This window comes from Vitis riparia, chromosome 4 (genome assembly GCF_004353265.1).
Source record: "Vitis riparia cultivar Riparia Gloire de Montpellier isolate 1030 chromosome 4, EGFV_Vit.rip_1.0, whole genome shotgun sequence".
In the NCBI taxonomy this organism is placed as follows: domain Eukaryota; kingdom Viridiplantae; phylum Streptophyta; class Magnoliopsida; order Vitales; family Vitaceae; genus Vitis; species Vitis riparia.
In genome coordinates, this window is record NC_048434.1 from 23608983 (window position 1) to 23630030 (window position 21048).

The following is a 21048-nucleotide window of genomic DNA, read 5'->3' on the forward strand; positions in this document are numbered from 1 at the left end:
GTCTTCTTTTGAAGATTTATGTTTTCTTCGTGAAAATAAAGATCAAGACTCTTGTGCTGTAAAAATAAGAATGGTTATCATATTAATAATTTCATTCACAACTAGAAATAGAAAATTTTTTAATAACTTAATGGAACATTCAATCTAGGTTCTTCTTGTAAACCGAAACTTCTTCTATCAATATGTATTAATGTATTTTGAATAATAAATATATACCATCTTTATGGGTGCCTACAAATAATAGAAAAATAACAAACTAAAGGAATGAAAGAATCGGAATTACATGGAAAAATAGGAAATTTTCTAAATTTGAAAATAAGCTAATAATCAAACTTTGACTTCTCTATCATACAAGGATTCTTAATTGATCTGTCAACACTGCCCCCTAACTTGTAAAAACTAGTGCTTATTTTAGGACAGCTTTTGACCTATTGCATGTCCAAACCTTCATATAGAAGGTAACAGATCTAGTACCCCTTGTGTCACATTGTTGCAAGTCTATCCAACAAAGAAACAACAACAACCTGAATAAAAGCAAGTCTTAAGAATCAGATCATATGAGGTACTGAATTGTTTTCTTTTTTCATATGCTAAGAAATGGGTTAGGAAATGTTATTGATTCTCATGATGAACTTAGAAAAGAACTTGAAAAGTGTATTCAACACCCTATTTCCAGTTTTCCCATGTTTGAAAGAATGGTATAATAGAATGGGTAAGTTCAAAACTTAAACAAGAAATCATGATATGATGCAAGAATAAATATCATTTTTTCACTTTCATAAACTTTACTTTCTAGCTCAAGAATTCCAAAATATATTGTGCCAGTAGATAAGTCCATGAGCTTAAAAATCAAGAACTATATTTTCACATACCCAATTTCTTTTCTTTTAAAAAAAAAAAATAGCGACTGTTGTAAAAGGATAAAGAGTGAATGCATCTTGTTGATCTTCTTCACATCCACCTACATCTGTCAAACCCAAATTTTAGCCTCAACAGTTTTCCTTGCCCCTCCCATTCCCTTCCTTTTCCTTCAGTTCATTTAGACTAAAAAGAGAACTCAAAAGCTGAAACTAAGGGCCAAATCATAATTAACATTCCAAATATTCAAAGCAATTTGTTTAAAATCCATAATCATTCTATCAATTTCTAAAATTATAACTATGCCCCTAACTTTCCATGAGGGCCTTAGAATTTCCCTCTACAAATTCAATACTTAAAGATTTAATAAATATGGTTTGTAATAAAGCTTTTGTCATTTCTTAATTGCCAATTCTATCAAACATCTCCTAACCTCTCTTTAAGAGAAAAAAAAAAGTGAAATACAAACCCTTTTTAAAGAAAATATAATCTTTTTAAAATCCTAAAGGTGTTTGTAAAATGTTCTTGATATATAAAAATGAAATGGTCACTAAAAAAAAAGTATTTATTGAAATTATGAACTTTCTAAACTTGAATCATGAGTTCTACTGGGACATCTTGCAAGATTTATACATCAACATAGAATGCATATACCCAAGTAGATAGGTAGTTGGGGTTGGAGTAGGACCCTGACCCTGGGCATTGCCAATCTGCAGCTGCCTTGAATTGAGACTCCGCAATCGTTTTAAACTCTCTTATAATCTATTATTGTTGGTGAATGTGTTAGGGACTTTGCAGAGGGGATTTCAATAGCAGGCAGGTTTGCCCTATGAGCGTAGTGAAAACATGGTACTGAAGCATTTATTGGCTGCTCTAAGTGACTTCACAGACAAGCAACTGGTATTTTTTTCCCCACACATTACAAGGAGGGTTCCAAGCAGAAGCAGAAGAAACAGGAGGTAGAGAGAAAACACCTATTTGAGCACATATATCACAGTATGCATTCTCCATCTCTGTCATTTGGCTTCAATGTCTCTCTGTGTCTCCTTTAATCAGTCACTTTTTGTCTCTTCTTGCTGGGCTCTATCATCACAGCCTCACTCTGCTAGTTTCATTTGTTCTTCTTCCCACCAGCAAGGATACGTTGGATCTGAAGTCCTCTGCTGAATGCTTGGTTGAATAACAACCTGGTTTGGAACTCTGAGACAAATGGGAACCATGCCAGGATAGCCACTGGTGCAAAGATCGACAGCCCCATCATGTATTCGTATCCTCGTCCTAGAGCTTTTACAGACCCCCACATTCCTAAGGCCTTCACTGCTGGCCTCAATGCTTGTGATATCTGTCATGCAACAGCATATTTAGAGTATAAAACAGTAGAAAATAACACCGAAATTGCAGCTGAATCTAACAATAAAAAATTTTTTAAAAAAAAAGGGTAGTTATTTTTTGAAGTCTGTTAAAGAGATATTAGTATTGTTATTGGATAAGGGCTAGTTTAGTTATTTTGCTTTGTACGGTCCTTGACGAATGAGACACTCTTATTTCCCATATCCAACATGATATGGTATCAGACCTCATTTAGCGGGAGGTCTAGTGTTTGAACCACATCACCGCATGTTTATTTTCTCAATTTATTAAGCTTAAAAGAGACTAATTGTGTTTGTTTGCCTATGGGCTTATGTATCTCTCCAAGTGTGGGTATGGGGCCACAAGTGTGGGAGGGTGTTAAAGGTCATGTTATACATTGTAAACCCAAGTCCCACAAGCTTAAGCTTTTTGGCAAATTGATAGATCAACAGTCATCATGGAAAAATCTATAACTGAAAAAGAACCCTGTCACATGAATTTTACTCTTTTTTTAATTGAATGGAATATAACATTTCATCAAAAAGAAATCTCAAGATTCAGAGATATCTATTAATTACAAAATGGTGAAAAATCAAAGCAAAGTTTAAAAAGTTCATAAAAGATATTTTCAAAATCAAAACAATGCATATGAATGCAAATATGCTGCATATACCATAATACAAAGTTTAGCAGTGTTGCTTAAATGCAGTTTCTTTGAATAATCATGCAATATGCAAAATGAAACATAGAGCATGAGAAATGTACCCCAAGAAGTGCCCATCCAGTTGGTATGAAGGCCAGTAGGCTGGCAAAGATGTCTCCTACTGTGAGACTCAGGAATACAAATAGTATCACCAGGGTGCCTATGAACCCAATGAACAGGATCAGCTTCAAAAGCCTGAACATCAGTTGGAAATCTGCACTGAACTTCTTCCTACCCATGGACACAATCTGCAGTTGCAGGATGCATAAATTAATGAAATAAATTATAGAAAGATGACCAGAAATCAATGAATCAGAGTCTTCTCGTTCAGGATAATCTTTATCACACAGGTTCGCCGTTTGGGATGTGAGTACTGACCTTCAAGATGATAATCACAGCAGCAATGACCAGCCATGAAAGACCATAAACCTGAAATGATAGGGAAATTAGACAAAAACATTATTACTGTATTAATTACATCTTAATCATCACAATAAACAAGCTCAATAATCTTGCAATCTGTGTTAAAGCAATTAACTTTTTAACATCTTAGCCTAGTCAAAGCGCACAGCACCATAAAGGAACTCTATCATGACTGAGTAGTCATCATATCAGAGATTATTTATTAGGCTACTGCAATCACCCTGCTGTTACAATCTCGACCTGACAAGTAACAGATAGTTGTGTGCATCCTTTTTGTGCACCCATAGATCTTAATTGGCAACATAAGGGTTTAATTTTGATTCAATAGCAATATCAATTATTTTTTAAAAAAAAAAAAGTCAAAAAAAGATCACAACTATTTCAATGATAAACCAGGAAGGACAAAATTTTTAAATGGTTGATAATCAAACTGAAATTGTGAAATTTCTGAAAGTCGGTTGAAAGTTTTCTTGGACAGCATATAAAACCAATAAAACCCAATATGCCAATATATAGGTGATATACTTACAACAATGCTTTTATCACCATTGGCCACATGTAGATGATAAACAATTCCATACTGATAGATAAAGAAGCGCAGAGAAAGAACAATCTCCCAGAACCGTCCTAGAAATCCAGTGTACTGAAGATGCTCCTGCTCCTCCTCCCACCAGGACTCCCAGCTCTTGTTTGCCGGAACACCAATACCCCCTCGGCTGTTCATCCACTTTGACCAATCATCCCAATCATCCACTATCTTCTGCCATTCAAATCCTGAAGGGTTAAAAAGAAAAGGAGCAAACAACCAAGAAGCCACAAGGAACCACATTGAGCACGTGAAGAGAATATAAGTAGCAGGATCACTAGCTGCTGACCCATAAACCTCATATGCTATAAGCAATATCATCAGCTCCATTCCTTTCACGAAATGGCTTCTTGAGTACATTCTATAGTTCTCTGCAAACTTCTCATGCCGTACAACAAAACCACGGCCAGTGGCTCTGTACTTAGCCCCACCATGTAAGACTGTGCGCCCAAAATAATGCACCTTCGTTCCAAGTGAGAAGGTGAAGAAGACGGAGGCCAGCTGAAGCTGCATGATAATCATGTCACCTAATGCAGTTCTGAAGCCCCTTTCAAGTCCAATCTCCATGAGCATGGGCAAAGCCATCAGAAGACCTATTTGAACAAGGGATTGTGAAGCCATAACTGTTCTCAGAGCATGATCTCCTTTAGACCTAGCAAACTTAATTATTGCCTCCTCTAATCCACTCAGTGATAGGTACAGTTTGCCGTACAAGAAAACATAGACAGTAATGACAACAATCTGGAAAGCAGAAAGGAGTTTGTGTGAGTTGAAGAAGTGGAAGAGAAGTTATGCCAAACAAAATTGGTAAACTTTCTCATAATCTGTCCATAGTGTTCTGCATAGCATATCATACAGGGGAGGAAAGACACCCCCTCTGTCCAAACTCCTAAAAAAATTTCTAGAAAATGGAGGGTAGTACTAATGAGGGTTTCATGCAAACCTACAGAAATCAAATTTTCAGTTAGAGAAGTGGTTCAAAATTAAATGGTGGTTGCTCATAGAGGCAAAAATGCTATCTAAATAAATATTTGTTTGGGTTCTAAAAATCCCTCAGTCGCCTCTTTGAAACAGGGAAAAGAGAAGAAATGAATTGCAAATGTGCTAACAGTCCATGTATCTTGAATTTGCAAGCATATCTTTTCAAGTGCCAGACAGTAAGTGGGAATGGACAGCGATGAACTATTTCATACAGTCTTCCTTCAGTTCATAAGATACTTCTAAAAGATGCTTCATGGACTTCAATGCAGACCAGTACATAAAATTCAAAATGGCATGACCACATCCAAATTATACGAACATAATAATTGTAAATCTAAGATATAAACAAACTAAAAGAACAGCCTAAATCAAGAATGTGCACATATTAATAAGGAAAGAGACAGCTTTATAGTTACAAGTTTAAATCCCAGTGTTGTTACACTGTGTTTCCAATTTAAACCCTTGCTGTTGTCGTCGGTTCCCTTTGAAGTACAATTTTTATAAATTGTTCCATGGTTACCCTTACAGCCAGCATATCCAAAGCAACTAGAGTGGCAAACATATGCAAAATTAAGAATTCTATCCAAGAGGTGCGAGTTTTTGCAACCTAGCTCAAAAGTATTAAGTGTTTATTTGGGCTTATATGTATACTAATTTAGTAAAAAAAAAAAAAAATGTAACCTATAACATAATTTGGCTTCTAATTCAAATATTCAGAGCAGATGTCCAATTTTCTTCCAGATTATAATGTGTTTGTAAACAGGAGTTACCATTGAGCTGACGTAAAATCCCACTGTTGTAAAATAACATGATAGCATGCGGAAAAAGTCGAAACGGTGACCTAATCGATAGACATCTCGACTGAGTGTCTGCTCCCCATTGCCACAGGCCACTTTTGCTTCAAACAGTGAGATTTGATTGAGCCCAACATCACGTCCCTTCCCCACTTGAATATATTCATGGTGAGTAACATTCCCACGCCTTAGTGTTGAATTGAAACCTATGGAGGAAAAACAGTCATCAATAAGTAAACTAAATTACATTCCTCTAAGACGGGGGATGCATTGAGAATGCTACCAGCAAAGATGTCCTCGCTCAAATTAATGCCCGCAGAAGCCTTGCTAATTCCACCACGAGTAATGTGGAAAAGTCTATCAAACACATCAGGATGACCATAGTGGAATCGAACCCTAAAACCAACCAATACAACTTTGAGAAACAAATAAAATTCTGTGACCCGGATAAAATTAAATGGTTTCATATGAAGGAAAGCAAAGAATATATCAGTCTCCTTCTAAGGCAGGTATTATAGGCTGTTAAAACTCATCTGCAGAGATTGAGGAGGATTTAGCGGTGAAATCAAAATGATGCAGCAGGGAGCACAGATCTTTTTGTTGGAATAATAAGACACATGTTAAAGGGTTTCCAAAAGTTTTTATATGATTCTGGTCGTACATCAACAATCTTCAATATAAGTGTACCATCACACAATGATTGTATAATCTTATTCCATTTATTTTTTGTGGGTAACATCAATGCTGCCATCACATAACTTTCTTGAAATGATTACCAATTGTATAACATGAGAAGGTAAATACAGAAGAAAAACGTACTTCAAAGGTCTTGCAAGCACTCTTTGTCCAATGGTGACAAAGCTTGTTTCTTGATTCGACATGAACCAAGCCAAAGAAGACACACTGCAGTGATGATGTACTAAAATGTCAGAAATAATAGAAAAAAACAGGATCTTACTTCCAAAAAAACAGCTCATAGTTCCAAAACAGGAAATGGCCATCCAACCTTCCAGTAAAGATATGCTCACGAACACCTAGAATTGAAGGTGGACGCACTCCATGATCCTCCTTAAATTCTTCCAGAAGGTTACGCATTTTAAAAGCTTCTTCCAAGTAATTGTCCTATAACAAAAGTAGGCATGGTGAATCATGACCAATTGCCTGAAACATCCATAGTATAACTTTAATGTTATTCACATTTCTAGAATTTTACCTGATTCATGTCAATGGTCTGAAGAGCTTCACCTCGTGTAAAAACTATAGCATGGTTCTGATTTTCAGGCTTCCCTTCTCCTACTTTTGCCGAGCCCGGCAATTTTATACGGTAGATTTCCTATAGGATAGGAAACAGAGGCAATCAGCATTCATGGTAAGTGAACAAGGTGGTTTTGTTATGGTTTTAAGGATAATTACCTGATCAAGTGTATCAACAGCTTTAACCAAGACCGAGTAATATACTTTCTGTACCTTTCCATTTTCTCCTTCTTCAACTTCATCAATGTATGCTACTCGGAGAGCTGGATTGCTGTAGAAAACCACCAGAATCAGGTTCTCAAATAAATGGAACTTATAGAAGAAAATTTTCAACGAAGTTGGTTGCAGGAGAACTTCACTAGATGGACAACATACTTAACCATCAAATTCAGAATGTCTGTGGCACGGCGATCTCCACTCCGCTTCTGATTCCCATAGTTCTGACAGGTAGCCACATATGTGAATTTCATGTCGGCAACAGCCTCTAATTGGGCATATGTGGATCTCTGACTTTTCTTATCTTCTTCTGATGGAACTGTAAAAGCTTTGTAGCCTTCCAGAATCTCTGATCAGTTCACAACATAACGTGTCAGGAACCAATACCTCCAAAAATAACTCAGTGGACACCACAAAGCATAACCTCAGTGATGTAGATTTAAAAGCATACATATACACAAGGCAGACACCACAGGTTGAAAACACTAAAAAGTTATATGCCAATACATGCTATACTTCTTTAGAAACCACAGGTCAAAGCTGTTTACCTTAGATGTTTGACATCAAATCATAAACCTAATTTTGTTTTCACTCTCTAGAATCTCTTAAGCTACTAATTAATTTGCTATGTTTGGTTAAACTAAGATAAGAGGAAGAAAAAAAAAATGGTTCTCTCCTTATACAAGAGACAGTAAAGGGATTTTATGATTGCACAGATTAATGGAAACAGTAACCTCATGATAATAAAATATGTTGATTGCTGTGAGTTCCCTCACTAAAAGCCCAGTTCTCTCCTTGAAACCAGAGGCCCTGATTTTCTGTTTCTTAAAGAATACACCTATTATTTAATTGTTTCAGACAAGTAGGCACATTTCTAGATTTTGGTTGCAAGATACCGTCCAGCTTATTTGTCTTATAATAATTTGATTAGGCTTTAACTGCAAAACATCTCAATCAAATTTTTCTCTTATACCTGTTGCTGAATTTATGGGAAGCTTAGGATCTTGAATTAGGGTGCATGGAATCACAGAGATGCTTCGTACTTGGTATTAACAAGTTGAATCTTTCATTGAAAGACTTTGTATTTCTTTTGGTACTCATCTTATCTCTATTCATTTGTTTATTATAAGAAAAGAAAAAATAAACAAAACCCAAAGGCGCAAGGAGTAGAAAAAATGATGATTCCCCCCTCTCACATGTCAGACATTCTAATATTGTCAGAAAAAGTTTTCCTACTCTCTAACCTTTTTCAGAAGCCATGTCAAGAAAGGCCTGAAGCCTCAGTGCCCTTCGGTAATACATCATCCCTCTAACTGCAAAAACAATATGTATTAATAAGAGACAAATGTGAAAGACAAGCCTGAAGGTGATAATTAAGAATCTACCTGTTCTACAGAGGGTCTGTCCTCTTAAGGACACCCAATGACGTAGATGCAAAATGTTCTCTTCATTTTCCCAGACCTCACTCTCTTTTTTACAATTCAGCCGCTCCATGAAGTTATTCCATTCATCTAAGAAAGTTACAATATATCTGACAAATCAGTAATAGCAACCATATTGAAGCCATTTAAAACAAGAGTTCATCATATGTGAATCAGAGTGCTGCTTCAGAAGTTTATTATATTTGAAACCTGGGAAGATTTTTTGTAGGTAGTATATGATTGATACACCATCTTCATTCTCCATCTCAAGGTCACTTTTAGAATAGACGGTCTCCTCACTATAATATGGAGTCATGACACTGCCAATGGCAAGCAAAATGTTTATAAAGATGTGACAAGTGAAGAATTACAATAGCTGAAAAAATTAACAGCACCAGGATGTGGCCAACAACATAACTGGACAAGTTTTGTTCTAAATCAATAAGTAATTCTAGGTGGCTTTTACAGATTTATGATGGATATGATAGCACTATATGCTACCATTTTTTAATTAAAAAAAAAAAAAAAAAAGAAGAAGAAAATTAATAAAAAGCAACAGAAGCATCAACCATAACTAGCTATACATAGATCTTTTCCTTAGCTCATGCAATCTTTAGGTGCTCCATTATTCTTGAATATGTGCAGGATGGAGAAGATGATTGAGCTCAGAGTAATTTAACAAGCGGGCATATCCATGAAGAAAGAAGCATTTCTGACAACCCATTGTCTTAGAAAACGTAGTCTTACCAAATCAACATATATTATATGCCCATACAAAGGAAACATGATACAGACCTGAATGAAAGCATTTTACGGACTCGAGGAGCTCGGGGCATATCCATGAACAATGAATTAGCAAAGAATGCAACTCTTCTTCTTGCTTCAAGGTTTGTTGGAACATCACTGGCTGATTCTTTTACCGTCAAGAGGAGATAGAGACGTCTAATCTGAAACAATAATAAGCAAACCAATATATAATCTATTAGGGAAAACAAGGGTTCAAGAAATATAGACTGGTTTAAATTATTTTACCTGTTCTTCCCATTGGGCTGTAACGATAGGAGGGAATATTATAGCTGGTTTTGGGTTGGTACCAGCAAAAAGTTGGTTTCTAGAGATAGAATCCTTGTTACCATGACCAAGTTCCGCCAATTCACTGACAAATATTACATATGAAAACGCAAGCATTGTAAAGATGCAATGATATAAAGACTTTGTCCAGATAAAATTCTAAATGCAAATCAAAAGAATAACTGTAATCCAATTATATCAAAGCCAGTTCACCAACCGAATCTCATTCACCATCATATCACGGGTTACTACTTCTAACATGTCTTGTAGCAATAGCACCACAGTGTCTCGCTTGGACGGGTCACCATCTTTCTATAAAATAAAAGAACATGGTAAGCATCTATACATAATAATGAAGATGTTTATATTTATTAATATATAAAGCAGAAAAGAATAGCATTTTTTGAAACACAACACACCAAGATCTCCACAAGTTCCACAAATTTCTTGCAAAGAGTAGGCAAAGGACTCATTCTAAAATTTGCAAGAAACGTGTTCTTTGAAATGTTGCTTTCAATTTCTTTAATAATGATGCCAATCATCCTGTAACATAAAAGAAAGAATTAAAAATACTAATACCTGAACAAGAGAATGAAAATGACAGTATTTATATGAATCAATATGAAATAGACATAATAAAGAAAATCTTCTTTTCAAGTTCTAATCCTGCAGGATGCAATGCTACTCTTCAGAATATCTGGTTCAAGCATCAGATTGTACTCAAGGAGGAGATAAACTATGGCTGTCAGTGACCAAGCAATTCAACTTCAAAAAAACACGATTATGTTGTAACTGTTAAGCCACCAACTGACCTAAAAGCTTGGCCAGCCATGGATCACAAAGAAATAAATGAGGGAATATACAATAGAAACTCAAACGTTGGGACCCCTAGCAAACCAGAGCTCTAATACTATGTTAATCCACCAATTGACCCAAAAGCTTAAGCTATTGGGTAACAAATCAAGAATGCATATCAGACTAACAATAACAAGCAAACAAGTGCATCCAGGCCATCTAACATGGCCAGAGAGGCAAAAAATTTAGAAACCTTTATGATACATTATATTTCTTTTACCAACTTAGGTATAAAAAGAATATACATCTGAAAAACTATAAACATATATTGGGATTATAAGCTGAACCATGGCTCTAAGGATGCCACTAAGTTGAGCATTTAAAGGATGACATAGACCAAAAATGAGATACACTTGAAAATCAGAATTTCTTCAACTCTTGGTATTAATCTAGGAAACAAATCTTATGGAAGACATGTCTTACTAGAAGGATCAAATAATGAACAACACTTCATGCTAGCAAATTGCTTGCAGAGAAAAGTACCAAAGACAACCTTTTCTCATTTTCTCCAACAACCAAAATGTTCAGGAGATATTTGAAAGATTCATAGCATTCAATCACAGCACATTTCATATATTCATCCGCACATATACGCTTCCAAAGATCAGCATCCCTGGATCGAAATTGAGCAGCCATGTCCAGTGCTATAGGGATCTGCAAAGGTGATTGAAACGTTACAGGAGAAGAAAGTAACAAATATCAGAAATTTTAAGAGGACTGTGCCGACCTTGCTAGCAAGTAAAAATGGTGGCCATTGAATTATTTTCAGGCTAGGATCTGATGAATAAGGAACTAACAACATATCCATCTCCCTGGATCAAAACAACACCCAGTTTAATTTCAGCATAATAAACAAAAAAAATTAATAGGCTGAACAGAAAAACCATTCAACCCAATGGAGGCCTTGCCCGTCACTTATGAGGTCTTCTTCACGGAAAGAACATATCACTTCATTCCATATCTGAGCGAATTTTGCAGCTTCACTTCTCCTGCTTGCTGGAACCTGTTCAGATATAAAGACAAAATTATTATATCCAAAAGTTTCTCCTCATCTTAGAATGTGCTTAAATATTAATTTTTTAGGAACAAGAGATTCAACCTCAGCAAAACGTTTTGATAAAGAAAATCCCCTTTTCTTTGTCTTATCAGAGGGCACCAAACATGTGTTGAAAGCACCAGGTAGAGACTGGAACCGAGACCTTAGCATCCCTAGAGTTCGTATCTGCAATAAATACAGCTAGCAACACTGTTAATGTATTAAAATCATCACAAGCATCAACTAGTCAAAGTGTCAATGTCATGCAAATTACATTATTTACCCTTTTTTTTTGGTCGGAAACAAGATATATATTAGAAAGGGAAAAAGTACAAGAGAAGGATGAGAGGTCCTCCCCTCTTACTACAAAAACCACACAAAAGAATAAATACCTATGCTGTACAAGGAAGACTATACATATAGACAACCTCAAATCTCCTCAAGACTCAAAACTCTCTCATAATATCCACCTCTTTTGAATTCCAAACCAAGTACCAGCTGAGTTGAATAACAATGAGTAGAACACCCCTAAAGGTGAGTGTGCAAGAGGCCCACAAGGATAAATAAAAGTGAGCCCAGCTGAGTTTGTTAAAAACACACAAATCTAAAATTTTTGTTTTTAAATTTAAATAAAATGAAATGATATTCATAACCCATCCTTTCCTCGGAAAGCCAACCTAATGGCTCAAGCAAATACTTCGCCATAAAAGTAATTAATAATATGCTTGAATATGAACCAATTCCCATGTCTAACGATTCTATAGCAAGTCTATGACAATTCTGACATTAGAGATGGAAAGGGAAACTATATTGGATAGGAATAAAAAAAATGAAAGATTTTAACAATCAGAAATTGATTATGATAACCTTGGATCTAATACAAGAATACGATCTCTTAATAGATCCCAAAGATGTCATTTCCCATCTAACACCATCTCAAGTAGGATTTTAAACTTATATCACTCCAGCCCCAGCAACTGTGACTCATGTTTTCACAAGTGACAATGGCAGGCAAACAATCCATTCCAAATAAACTAAAAGAATACCTGCCTGTATGGGCTGAGAACAGTTGATAAAGAGTCATAAAAGAATATAGGAAACAACATTCAAAAAGACTACCTCTCCAAGACGATCAAAGGCCCCAACAATACCACCATACAAGGTTGAGTAAATAGCATACCAAATTTGAGTGTCCATAAAATAAACCTGCATAAAACTTGGAAAATCACATGAGATACTTCACCATGGACAAGATATGAATCAAACAGAAGCTGAGCCAAGTAATGAATGTTTGAAATTAAAAAGGAAATGATAAGACACACCAAAACAACTGGTGCCCAGAGAGAGACAACTGCACCATAGTTTTTTTTAGCTGCATCGACAGAGTTATGTCAACATCAAACCACAAACAAATAAAAAGGAAGCCAACAACAACAATGACCAATAACAGATGAATACCTTGAGGGAAAAATTCATGCCAAGCATAATGAACAAGGTTGATACGCATTATAGATTTTGTTGGCTTCACCAAAGGTTTTATCTGGAGAAACAATACATAATGGATTAAAGAGAACCCACCTGCCTCACATATCTCTATTCTCTATGAACCATAACAATAAAAGATCTGACAATTACCTGAATAAAATAGCTAAATGCAAATTTGGAACACAGAAGTAGAGCCCAAAATATAGTATACCTAAAACAGAAAATATATTTAAGTGGAGAAGCAAACCTCAACCAATTAAACCCCAATAATTTATCAATCCAGATCCAAGAAAAGAAGAATTCTTTATTAAACTCACTTTAGAAGTGCAAATTGACTTTCATGCATCCCCCTTCCAACATAAATCCTGGGCTGTAGAAAAGAAACAGATTCATTTATGAGATGAAGCTATACATGTTTATACCTTAAGAAAATGAAATATGAGAGCACAGAACCAGGCAGTGGTTATAATCCTGAAAATGTTATGCGAGGAAGTACCACAAAGTGTTAATAAATGATTGTCTGTTTCAAAAAATATTAGGCTCTCTAATAATTTAACATATAAAGTATACACATTTTATTAAGTACTAGAAAATACTTTTACAAAAGTTATGATGCAGGCTCCATTTCATGCATTCATCTAATCCTGTGAATATCAATTGTAAATTGTAAGCACATTCTACTAAAGCCCCACTGAAGATTAACAAAGATCCATATACTCAATATCTTTTGACATCAAAGGAATAACTGCAAAGCTAACCTTTTTATTGATACAACCGGTTAATTTATTATGCTCAATTTCCCTAAAATGGCCATCTAACAAATCTGCATGTATTTATCTATTGAAAACCTACATTCTTATATTAGTAATATAAAATAAATCTTGCAAACATCATTAAATAGTAAAGAAAAAGACTATTACTTGTAAATCATGGCACCAGGTTGGTTTCATTAAAAAATTATTAGTATATAGAATGTTGTGAAACCTGAATCAGTTAAGAATAAATACTTGATGCAATGAAGAGCAAATTGGAAGCTCCATTTCATAACCATGAGAGAGGCTTGCAGTTCTAGCCAGAAACCACTTCAATTTCATTGAATAGACATTTTAGTTCGTTATGCAATTTCTATATCCATGACTGCAGCAAGCAAGTGGAAATTACTAGCAACTTTGCAACTCAATATTGCATAAATTCTTCAATTACTAAATCATTTATATAAATGAGCTTCTCATGTGAGAAAATTTCTTACTAAGAACAAGGTCTGGTAGCTAAAGGAAAATCTTTAAGTCCTTCCTATATCAGATGTTTGAGTTCAAGACTGCATACTATATAAAGCCCCAGAATTTAATAACTGGAAGATAACTCTGCACATGAACTGCTGCTCAATTATGTACATAATTCGGTCAGAGATGCTTCTTAGAAAATAATATTAATTTTCACTCATAGGGTCTTGGTATGCTTTGATTCCATATTTTAATTAAACAAACCAAACCACAATTCTCTAACAGTTAAACAATCAGACCTTCGATAGATAAAAATGATATATAAATAGATGAAAAATAGAAAAGTAACCCAGAGAAACATGGATATATACCTGTGACCACCACAAAAGAAACCTTATGATATGCCAGTCTGAGTTCTCAATCCAACGTCGGAGCATTGGAAAAATAAACAACACTGCTGCCAGTAAATTTGGAAGCAAATATAAAAACACAGCCACAACATATAAAGTAGGAATGCCCTTTATTTCATGAAGCCGTGACAGCACATCTCTAATTTTGTTAGGGGCCACAAAGGAATGCACATAGAACAGTGGAAGAATGACAGCCCATGCAAGACTAACAACCATCTTGAGAATGTTTCTCAGCACATCAGTGAATTTCCACCTATGATAGCCCGGGAAGTTCAGAATAAGGTCCAAAATACCTAAATTATAAAGACAGAAATAAGAAGAACCAATAAGAACATTTCCTCAATACTTCAAACTCAATGCTTAATCTGAAAATGAAGATCCACAAAAATGGTAGCTTTTTCTTTTTTCAGCATTATCACTAAATGGCACCTTTTCCTTTTTCAGCATAATCACTAAGTGGCATTCTTCAGACAACTAAATATATCCTACATATCTGAAAGAAAAGAAGCAAGCTATGACTCCAGGACATTCCTGATGAAATGATTTAAGAAATTCAAACATATTTAAATTTTCCAGTCATAACTATGTAGATTCTCAAGCCAACTAACAAAACTTTTCATCTTTCTTTGCTTTGTCAAGAATAAAAATCCTATAATAAAAAATAAATTCATAGGTGATAAGCGGGTGCATATGTGTAGTCAAGTTTCCAACAGTACATAAATTTGCAAAGAAACAAGATATTTTAATGGCACTATCACAACCAACAAGAGGAGGAGGTTTAAGGGATAATCTTTGGATGCCCACTCTGCTTCAAGGAAGAGTCATTTTTTATTAGACCACCCCAAAATAGGCTCCCCAACAATTCAGTAATCACTGAATGTGCAAATCACAACAAGATACACAAAAACAAGTCAATAGTAAAGCAATCTGCTTTTTGAAAATGAAGACATGGACCTTTAAATTGAATACTCCTGGAAAAAAAAAAAAAAAAAAAAAAAACAAATGGGGTGTAATTCTGAACATACTTCCAGTAATTAATTTAAATTATAAACTTGAAATTCCTTGATATCTTTTTCTACATAATTTCTTTAAACAAACAAAATCTCTATAGTCATTATATGTTTAAACCAAATGTGTATCCAATAAACCAAAATATTCAGTTTTACAAGGCTTTCAGAAAATTTTCAAGATTTGCCCCTTTTTATAATTTGTCTATAAATATAAAAAGAAATGATGCCAAAACATTGAAAGAAAATTTTCTAAGACATAATCACAGATAAACTAATATCTGTTCCACCACATGATACTGCATCAATCATTTAAGGAACTAGCATTTGAACACAAGTTGAAATATGACAGTATATATTCATTTATTAAATTTTATAGCAGAACTCAACCAAGTTTTTTTATTCAATTTTTTCCTCCTTTTTGCTCGTTTCATCAACACATAGGAATCTGTGTGATTTAAATTATGACTATATTAAATTTTTTGCTTCATTATTATGTTATTCAAACATAAAATATTGAAGGAATTTTAACAAAGAATGCATTGTACTAGAAGTCATGCTACTTAAAATCTTTGGATTTATTATATCTAGCATCAACTGTAACAACATTTATTGGATTCAAAATGCTTCATTATTGATGTTTCAACTTGAGCATAGTAGCAACTAAGTTAGAATATTATACTTTGAAGGAAGCGAAGGAAGGATGCTGGGATGAAAATACTGGAAAGGTTATGCAGCATATCCGTTCGAAAGATGTCCGATAGTGAAAGATTATCATGCCATGCAATAATTATCATTGCCTGCAATAAAACAGTTTCAAATATTTCATTATTAATAAATGTAGCCAAAAGTAAAGAGAAAAGATAGTGTCTCTTAGTATTTATATTCTGCTGCAATTAAATACCTGCAGAGCCAGTATATAAAAGGTCCATAAACGATCAAAACTTCGAAAGATGTGCCAGAATGTCCGTGTCTCAACAAAATATGATTTACCCGTGCTTCCAGATTTTCTATTGGATCCCTTTCTTCCCTGGCAAAGTAGTTATGTTAAGCCGTGAACCAATAGACTAATTTGAATTAAGGGGGAGAAACTTGCAATTATGCGAACAGTGAACTAGCAAACTAACTTGAGTAGAAGAGTGGTGAGAGGGGATTCTGCTTAGAATTTAAGAGTACCTGAGCCACCATGTCACGCGTTGATTTGAAGAAATCACCATCATCGCGCATAGGCCAACCCAGAGAGAAGCAATCAGACGACCTGAGTGATATGTGGAAAAAATCAAATTTTAAAACAAATGAAGATATCAACAATCCAATAGAATTGAAGATTTGCCATTAAATTTTTCCACACCAAAAATACTCATTAAGATCATCATAGTTGCACCAAGATGAGTGAGGAGCTTTTCCATGTTTACTCTTCTTCGCTTCCTGGAATATCATAAGTATTAACCACCTCCACATTATGTCAAGAATAGAAACTTAAAGATTGAAGACATCTAATGTTTCCCTTAACATACCTTTTCAATTACACGATAAAGTGGCGTTATAACCTTCCGCAGGAAAGACTCATCATCTCCACCATAAGAAGGCTTAATGTTTTCTCCAGTAACGATGCTGACATTTCCAGCCAACAAGCCATGGAGCTCATATGCCATCTGAATGTAGATAGGGGTATTGCTAGTAAACAAGTAATACAGAATGATGCTTCACAGAAACGCATAATAGGTTAACAGGCACCGAGAAGACAGACCCAGATAAATGAACAATACTCACATTATGAAAAATGTAGCATAGGCATTCTGGCATGAAGCGCACATTAGCTGCTTCACCCCAGATTAGGAGATACAGACCCATGTAAAGCATCTTTCGTTGCTGAATTTCTTGTTGCCCTTGAGGAAGACTATTAGCAATAACATTTGTATAATTTATTATCACAAATCTCAAATCACACATAAAAAGCTCCAATTCAGCAAATAAGAGCACAATCATGCATCACAAGAACACTAACAAATGTAGGACACAACTCACCGTAGACTGTGTTTACGTCCCAAAAACTTGCACCACGTTTTGTAGTTCTTAAACAGCTTGTCCATGATTGCATCAATAGCTCGCTCATCGAGCTGCACGAGAGAAAGGGGTTAAACCACTGTCCAAGTGTTGAGAAAAATATACAGGAGAAGTTACCAGAAAGATGGAATTCAGAATGCATTACAATAACATATTTGAGAGGAAAAATCAACAAGGAGAATCTAACAAATTTGTCCCGAGGGTGTGAGAAGTAACTACCTAAACATGCAAAAACATAACCCATTTATTTGCATCTAAATCTTTAGTGATGCTATTGTTGTCATCAGTATTTGAGATGAAAAAGCGCAAAAATGTTACAACTTCAAAGGAGAGGTCTGTGCATGCCTTATTAAGAGGCTCAGGCTTGGGATGCAAAGCTGTATGATTATTGGCAAGTAACAAAATCAAATGCTCCCTCTGGTTCCTGACATTGTCTCTCTGCAATCACCAAATTAAAACAAAAGGCCAATAGAATCATTTCTTCATGCTCATATAGAGAGTAAATGATTAACATCTCATCCTTCATGCAAACACCACATGCCTGGAATCCAAACATGGCCCTGAGCCAGTCAAGAAGGTCTAGATCTCCTGCTTTCTGCCTGTGCCGCTCAAATTCAGTAGGCCAGTTCAAGCCACGAGTATTCCATAGTGCACCCACAGCAGCCTTGACCTCTTCAAGCTGCATGATAGACTGTGTGGCCCCAGCAGAATCGAGAGGAAGAATGTTATATGGTGCATAGATTTCCTTCTTTTCTTGGACATCTGTGGCAGCCGCAATAATCTGCTCACAGAATACAAAAACAAAAGGCAAAAGGATTGGCATACAGAAACTCTAGGATAATACCAATTTTGGAAAACAAAGAAAAACAAAAACGTCTTCGAGATGGGACTAACCTCAGGAGCAACTTCTTCAACTTTCTCAGTCTTATTAACTGCACAAAGCACTTCAAAAAGCACCCCTGCTGTCTGGTAAGCTTTGCCCAGTTGGGCTCTGTCCAAAAACGGGAAATCGTATTACAATGGGAAACATTCATTCCATTTGTTGTCACGTGGTAACCGAATTATGCCTCCACATTTGTCCCCCTTTGTTAAACTACGGCATTAACCCAAAAACTTAAACGCTTAGCTAATGGGCAACAATATATATGCAGCCTCTCTCAGGCGTCACGCCCAGTGAGTGGGCTCAATGAATGGAGAAAGAGCTGAAGAGGTTTAAACCCCAGAAACCCAAGAAACCCGTAAATCAAGGCTCTGATAGTGATACCACGACCAAGGCAGGACATATCAATACTAGGCCCTTAACGCCCTTTTTTCTTAATCCAATTCTATTGCACAATACTAAATCGAGATTATCAATGCCATGCATTCACTAGAAAAAAAAGGGATAATTAAGAAGAGGGTATACCTGTCAGCCTGCTCCCCCTTGTCCAGTGCTCTAACATAGTTCTGATAGTATTGCTGGTAAAAGCTCTGGATTTCTCTCGCATCCGACTTTTTAACGCGAGAGGCCAGACTCGACGAATTTTCCTGACCACCAACCACTTTCTCATTCAATCAGGGGATCATTCTTGATCTTGAGGATTCTCATAAAACCTAATTGAAATTTTAAAACTACACATTTCCGCATCTCATAGATTTTTCAGCAAGAGTGCCAAACTGCCAACTACAGAGGCACAGGTGACTACTATCTCATTCCTTCAAGCTTATTTCATACGCATTTCTCTAATTAGGATTAGTGAGGGCTGTGTCATTAATTAATGCTAATTCAAAAAGAGTGCATTTTTCTAACACATTAGGAACCAACCATTTAATAACACGTGTCAAGCTCACATAGGCTGTAGCTTATAGAATCAGCTTTTAAACACGTTTTCGACGCTTGTGAAATATCATCATGCAACGATGCACTGACTGTGTCTTTGTGGTTGGACTCTGCGTAGCCTCCGTTTGGATGCTGAGAATATCGAGGAAAATTAAAGATGGGAAAAACGGTGCATCCTTTTTTCCCATTAGACGCTTTCTCGGCAACCAAACAGAGGTGATAATATCGAAGACGGAAAACCTAATCTTACCCGCTCTAGTCGCTGCAGGAGACCTGTCTTGAACTGCCTGACACCACGACCGCTCGAGTTCGGATCCAAGCGATCCGCCTTCTCGAACGCATAGAACCGACCTTCCAATCCAAATCAGAGAAGAAAAAAAAACACACACAATCAAAAGCCACGTAGAAACAAGGTGGAATAGGCCATTACCACATCCAAGAAATCCTAATGCGCGATGTTCAGCAAGAAATGGAGGAAAAGAAGAAACAGAATCGAGGTAGTGGACTGACAGAGATAGGCGACGCGCGGACGCTCGGGTTCGATCTCCGTTGCGACGCGGAGGATTGGTACGATGGAACCGAGGGAAGAGGGGACGACCTCGTGGTCGAAGACCTCGGTGGAGAAGGTGGTGGTGGCGGAGCTGCGGGAAGGCCGCCTTGTCAGGCCCTGTGGCCCCGAGTCGAGGGATGACATTCTCTTGCCACCTCAAGCTCACAACCTAACCACAAAAACGCCTCCGATCAACACCCAGCATCACAAAACCAACCAAAAGAAAAAACAATCTCCAATCCAGATATAAACAAGAAACCTTTCAATCTCGGGAGCCGCCTTCAGCAAAAATCGCCTTCAGTAAAAATCCAGATCAAGACTCCAAGAAAAACACCATAGTCTTTCACGACACCCAGCTCACACCATATTAATAAACCACAAGAACAGTTCTAGCACACAAGATTGAGTCTGAGAGAGAGAGAGAGAGAGAGAAAGAGAGAGAGGTGGAGAGGTGGGAGAGGGGTGTTGGGTAGGGGGTTGAACTGGAAGGTGTAAAGTGGTGAGAGGGTGCGTTGGTGAAAGAAGTGGAAGCACACGATTCACGGAGACAGTGTGGAATGTATTTGAACGCTTCCACTTCAATTCATTGGTCCTCCGCCTTTCTCTTCTCTCTGTCTCTTTTCTCTCTCTCCCTCTTCTGTTTCTTCTTATCATTTCTTGCCAACTGCTTTTTCCCCTCCGACCGCCCGCTAAAACCACCCCATGCAATTGTCTTTCCACTTTCCAAATATTTCATTATTTAACCTCTCTTAATGATTTTTTTGTCATTTTTAAAAAATAAGTATACAAATAAATTCATTAAAAATAAAGTAATAAATATAAAAATTATCTTTAAAAATATTAAAAATATTTCAAGTTCTCGAACAGATTTTTATTTTACAAAATATCATAACTATTTTATAAAACAATCATCAAATAAAATATTATTCAATTATTTTT

General features: G+C 36.1%; 1 protein-coding gene across 1 annotated transcript; it reads right to left on the reverse strand.

The window, feature by feature from the left end:
- Nucleotides 1–1402: 1402 nt before the first annotated feature.
- Nucleotides 1403–20664, reverse strand: LOC117913110 (callose synthase 5). The gene is made up of 42 exons (XM_034828038.1): nucleotides 20369–20664; nucleotides 20070–20278; nucleotides 19810–19910; nucleotides 19146–19267; nucleotides 18635–18731; nucleotides 18282–18521; nucleotides 18086–18178; nucleotides 17702–17793; nucleotides 17447–17573; nucleotides 17191–17328; nucleotides 17025–17101; nucleotides 16850–16931; nucleotides 16578–16703; nucleotides 16356–16473; nucleotides 14628–14959; nucleotides 13351–13403; nucleotides 13184–13244; nucleotides 13007–13088; nucleotides 12871–12920; nucleotides 12668–12754; nucleotides 11612–11734; nucleotides 11421–11515; nucleotides 11240–11324; nucleotides 11006–11166; nucleotides 10077–10200; nucleotides 9875–9969; nucleotides 9619–9742; nucleotides 9382–9533; nucleotides 8797–8906; nucleotides 8551–8676; nucleotides 8410–8478; nucleotides 7325–7514; nucleotides 7109–7220; nucleotides 6909–7028; nucleotides 6702–6817; nucleotides 6515–6598; nucleotides 5979–6091; nucleotides 5672–5901; nucleotides 3864–4661; nucleotides 3290–3340; nucleotides 2974–3159; nucleotides 1403–2200 (listed from the first exon to the last, which is right to left on the reverse strand). The coding sequence occupies exons 2-42, from the start codon at nucleotides 20251–20253 to the stop codon at nucleotides 1970–1972; spliced, it is 5757 nt and encodes a 1918-aa protein (XP_034683929.1). The 5' UTR covers nucleotides 20254–20278; nucleotides 20369–20664; the 3' UTR covers nucleotides 1403–1969.
- Nucleotides 20665–21048: the final 384 nt, after the last annotated feature.

Bases quoted from the DNA above. Each gene is read 5' to 3' on its own strand.
- LOC117913110 (XM_034828038.1), bottom strand. From the start codon at position 20,253: ATGTCATCCCTCGACTCGGGGCCACAGGGCCTGACAAGGCGGCCTTCC. The intron at 18,522-18,634 runs GTTAGTCCCATC...TTCTGTGAGCAG, and splicing joins TTGAAGAAGTTGCTCCTGAG to ATTATTGCGGCTGCCACAGA. The intron at 10,201-11,005 runs GTTGTCTTTGGT...TTTATGTTACAG, and splicing joins GTTGGAGAAAATGAGAAAAG to GATGATTGGCATCATTATTA.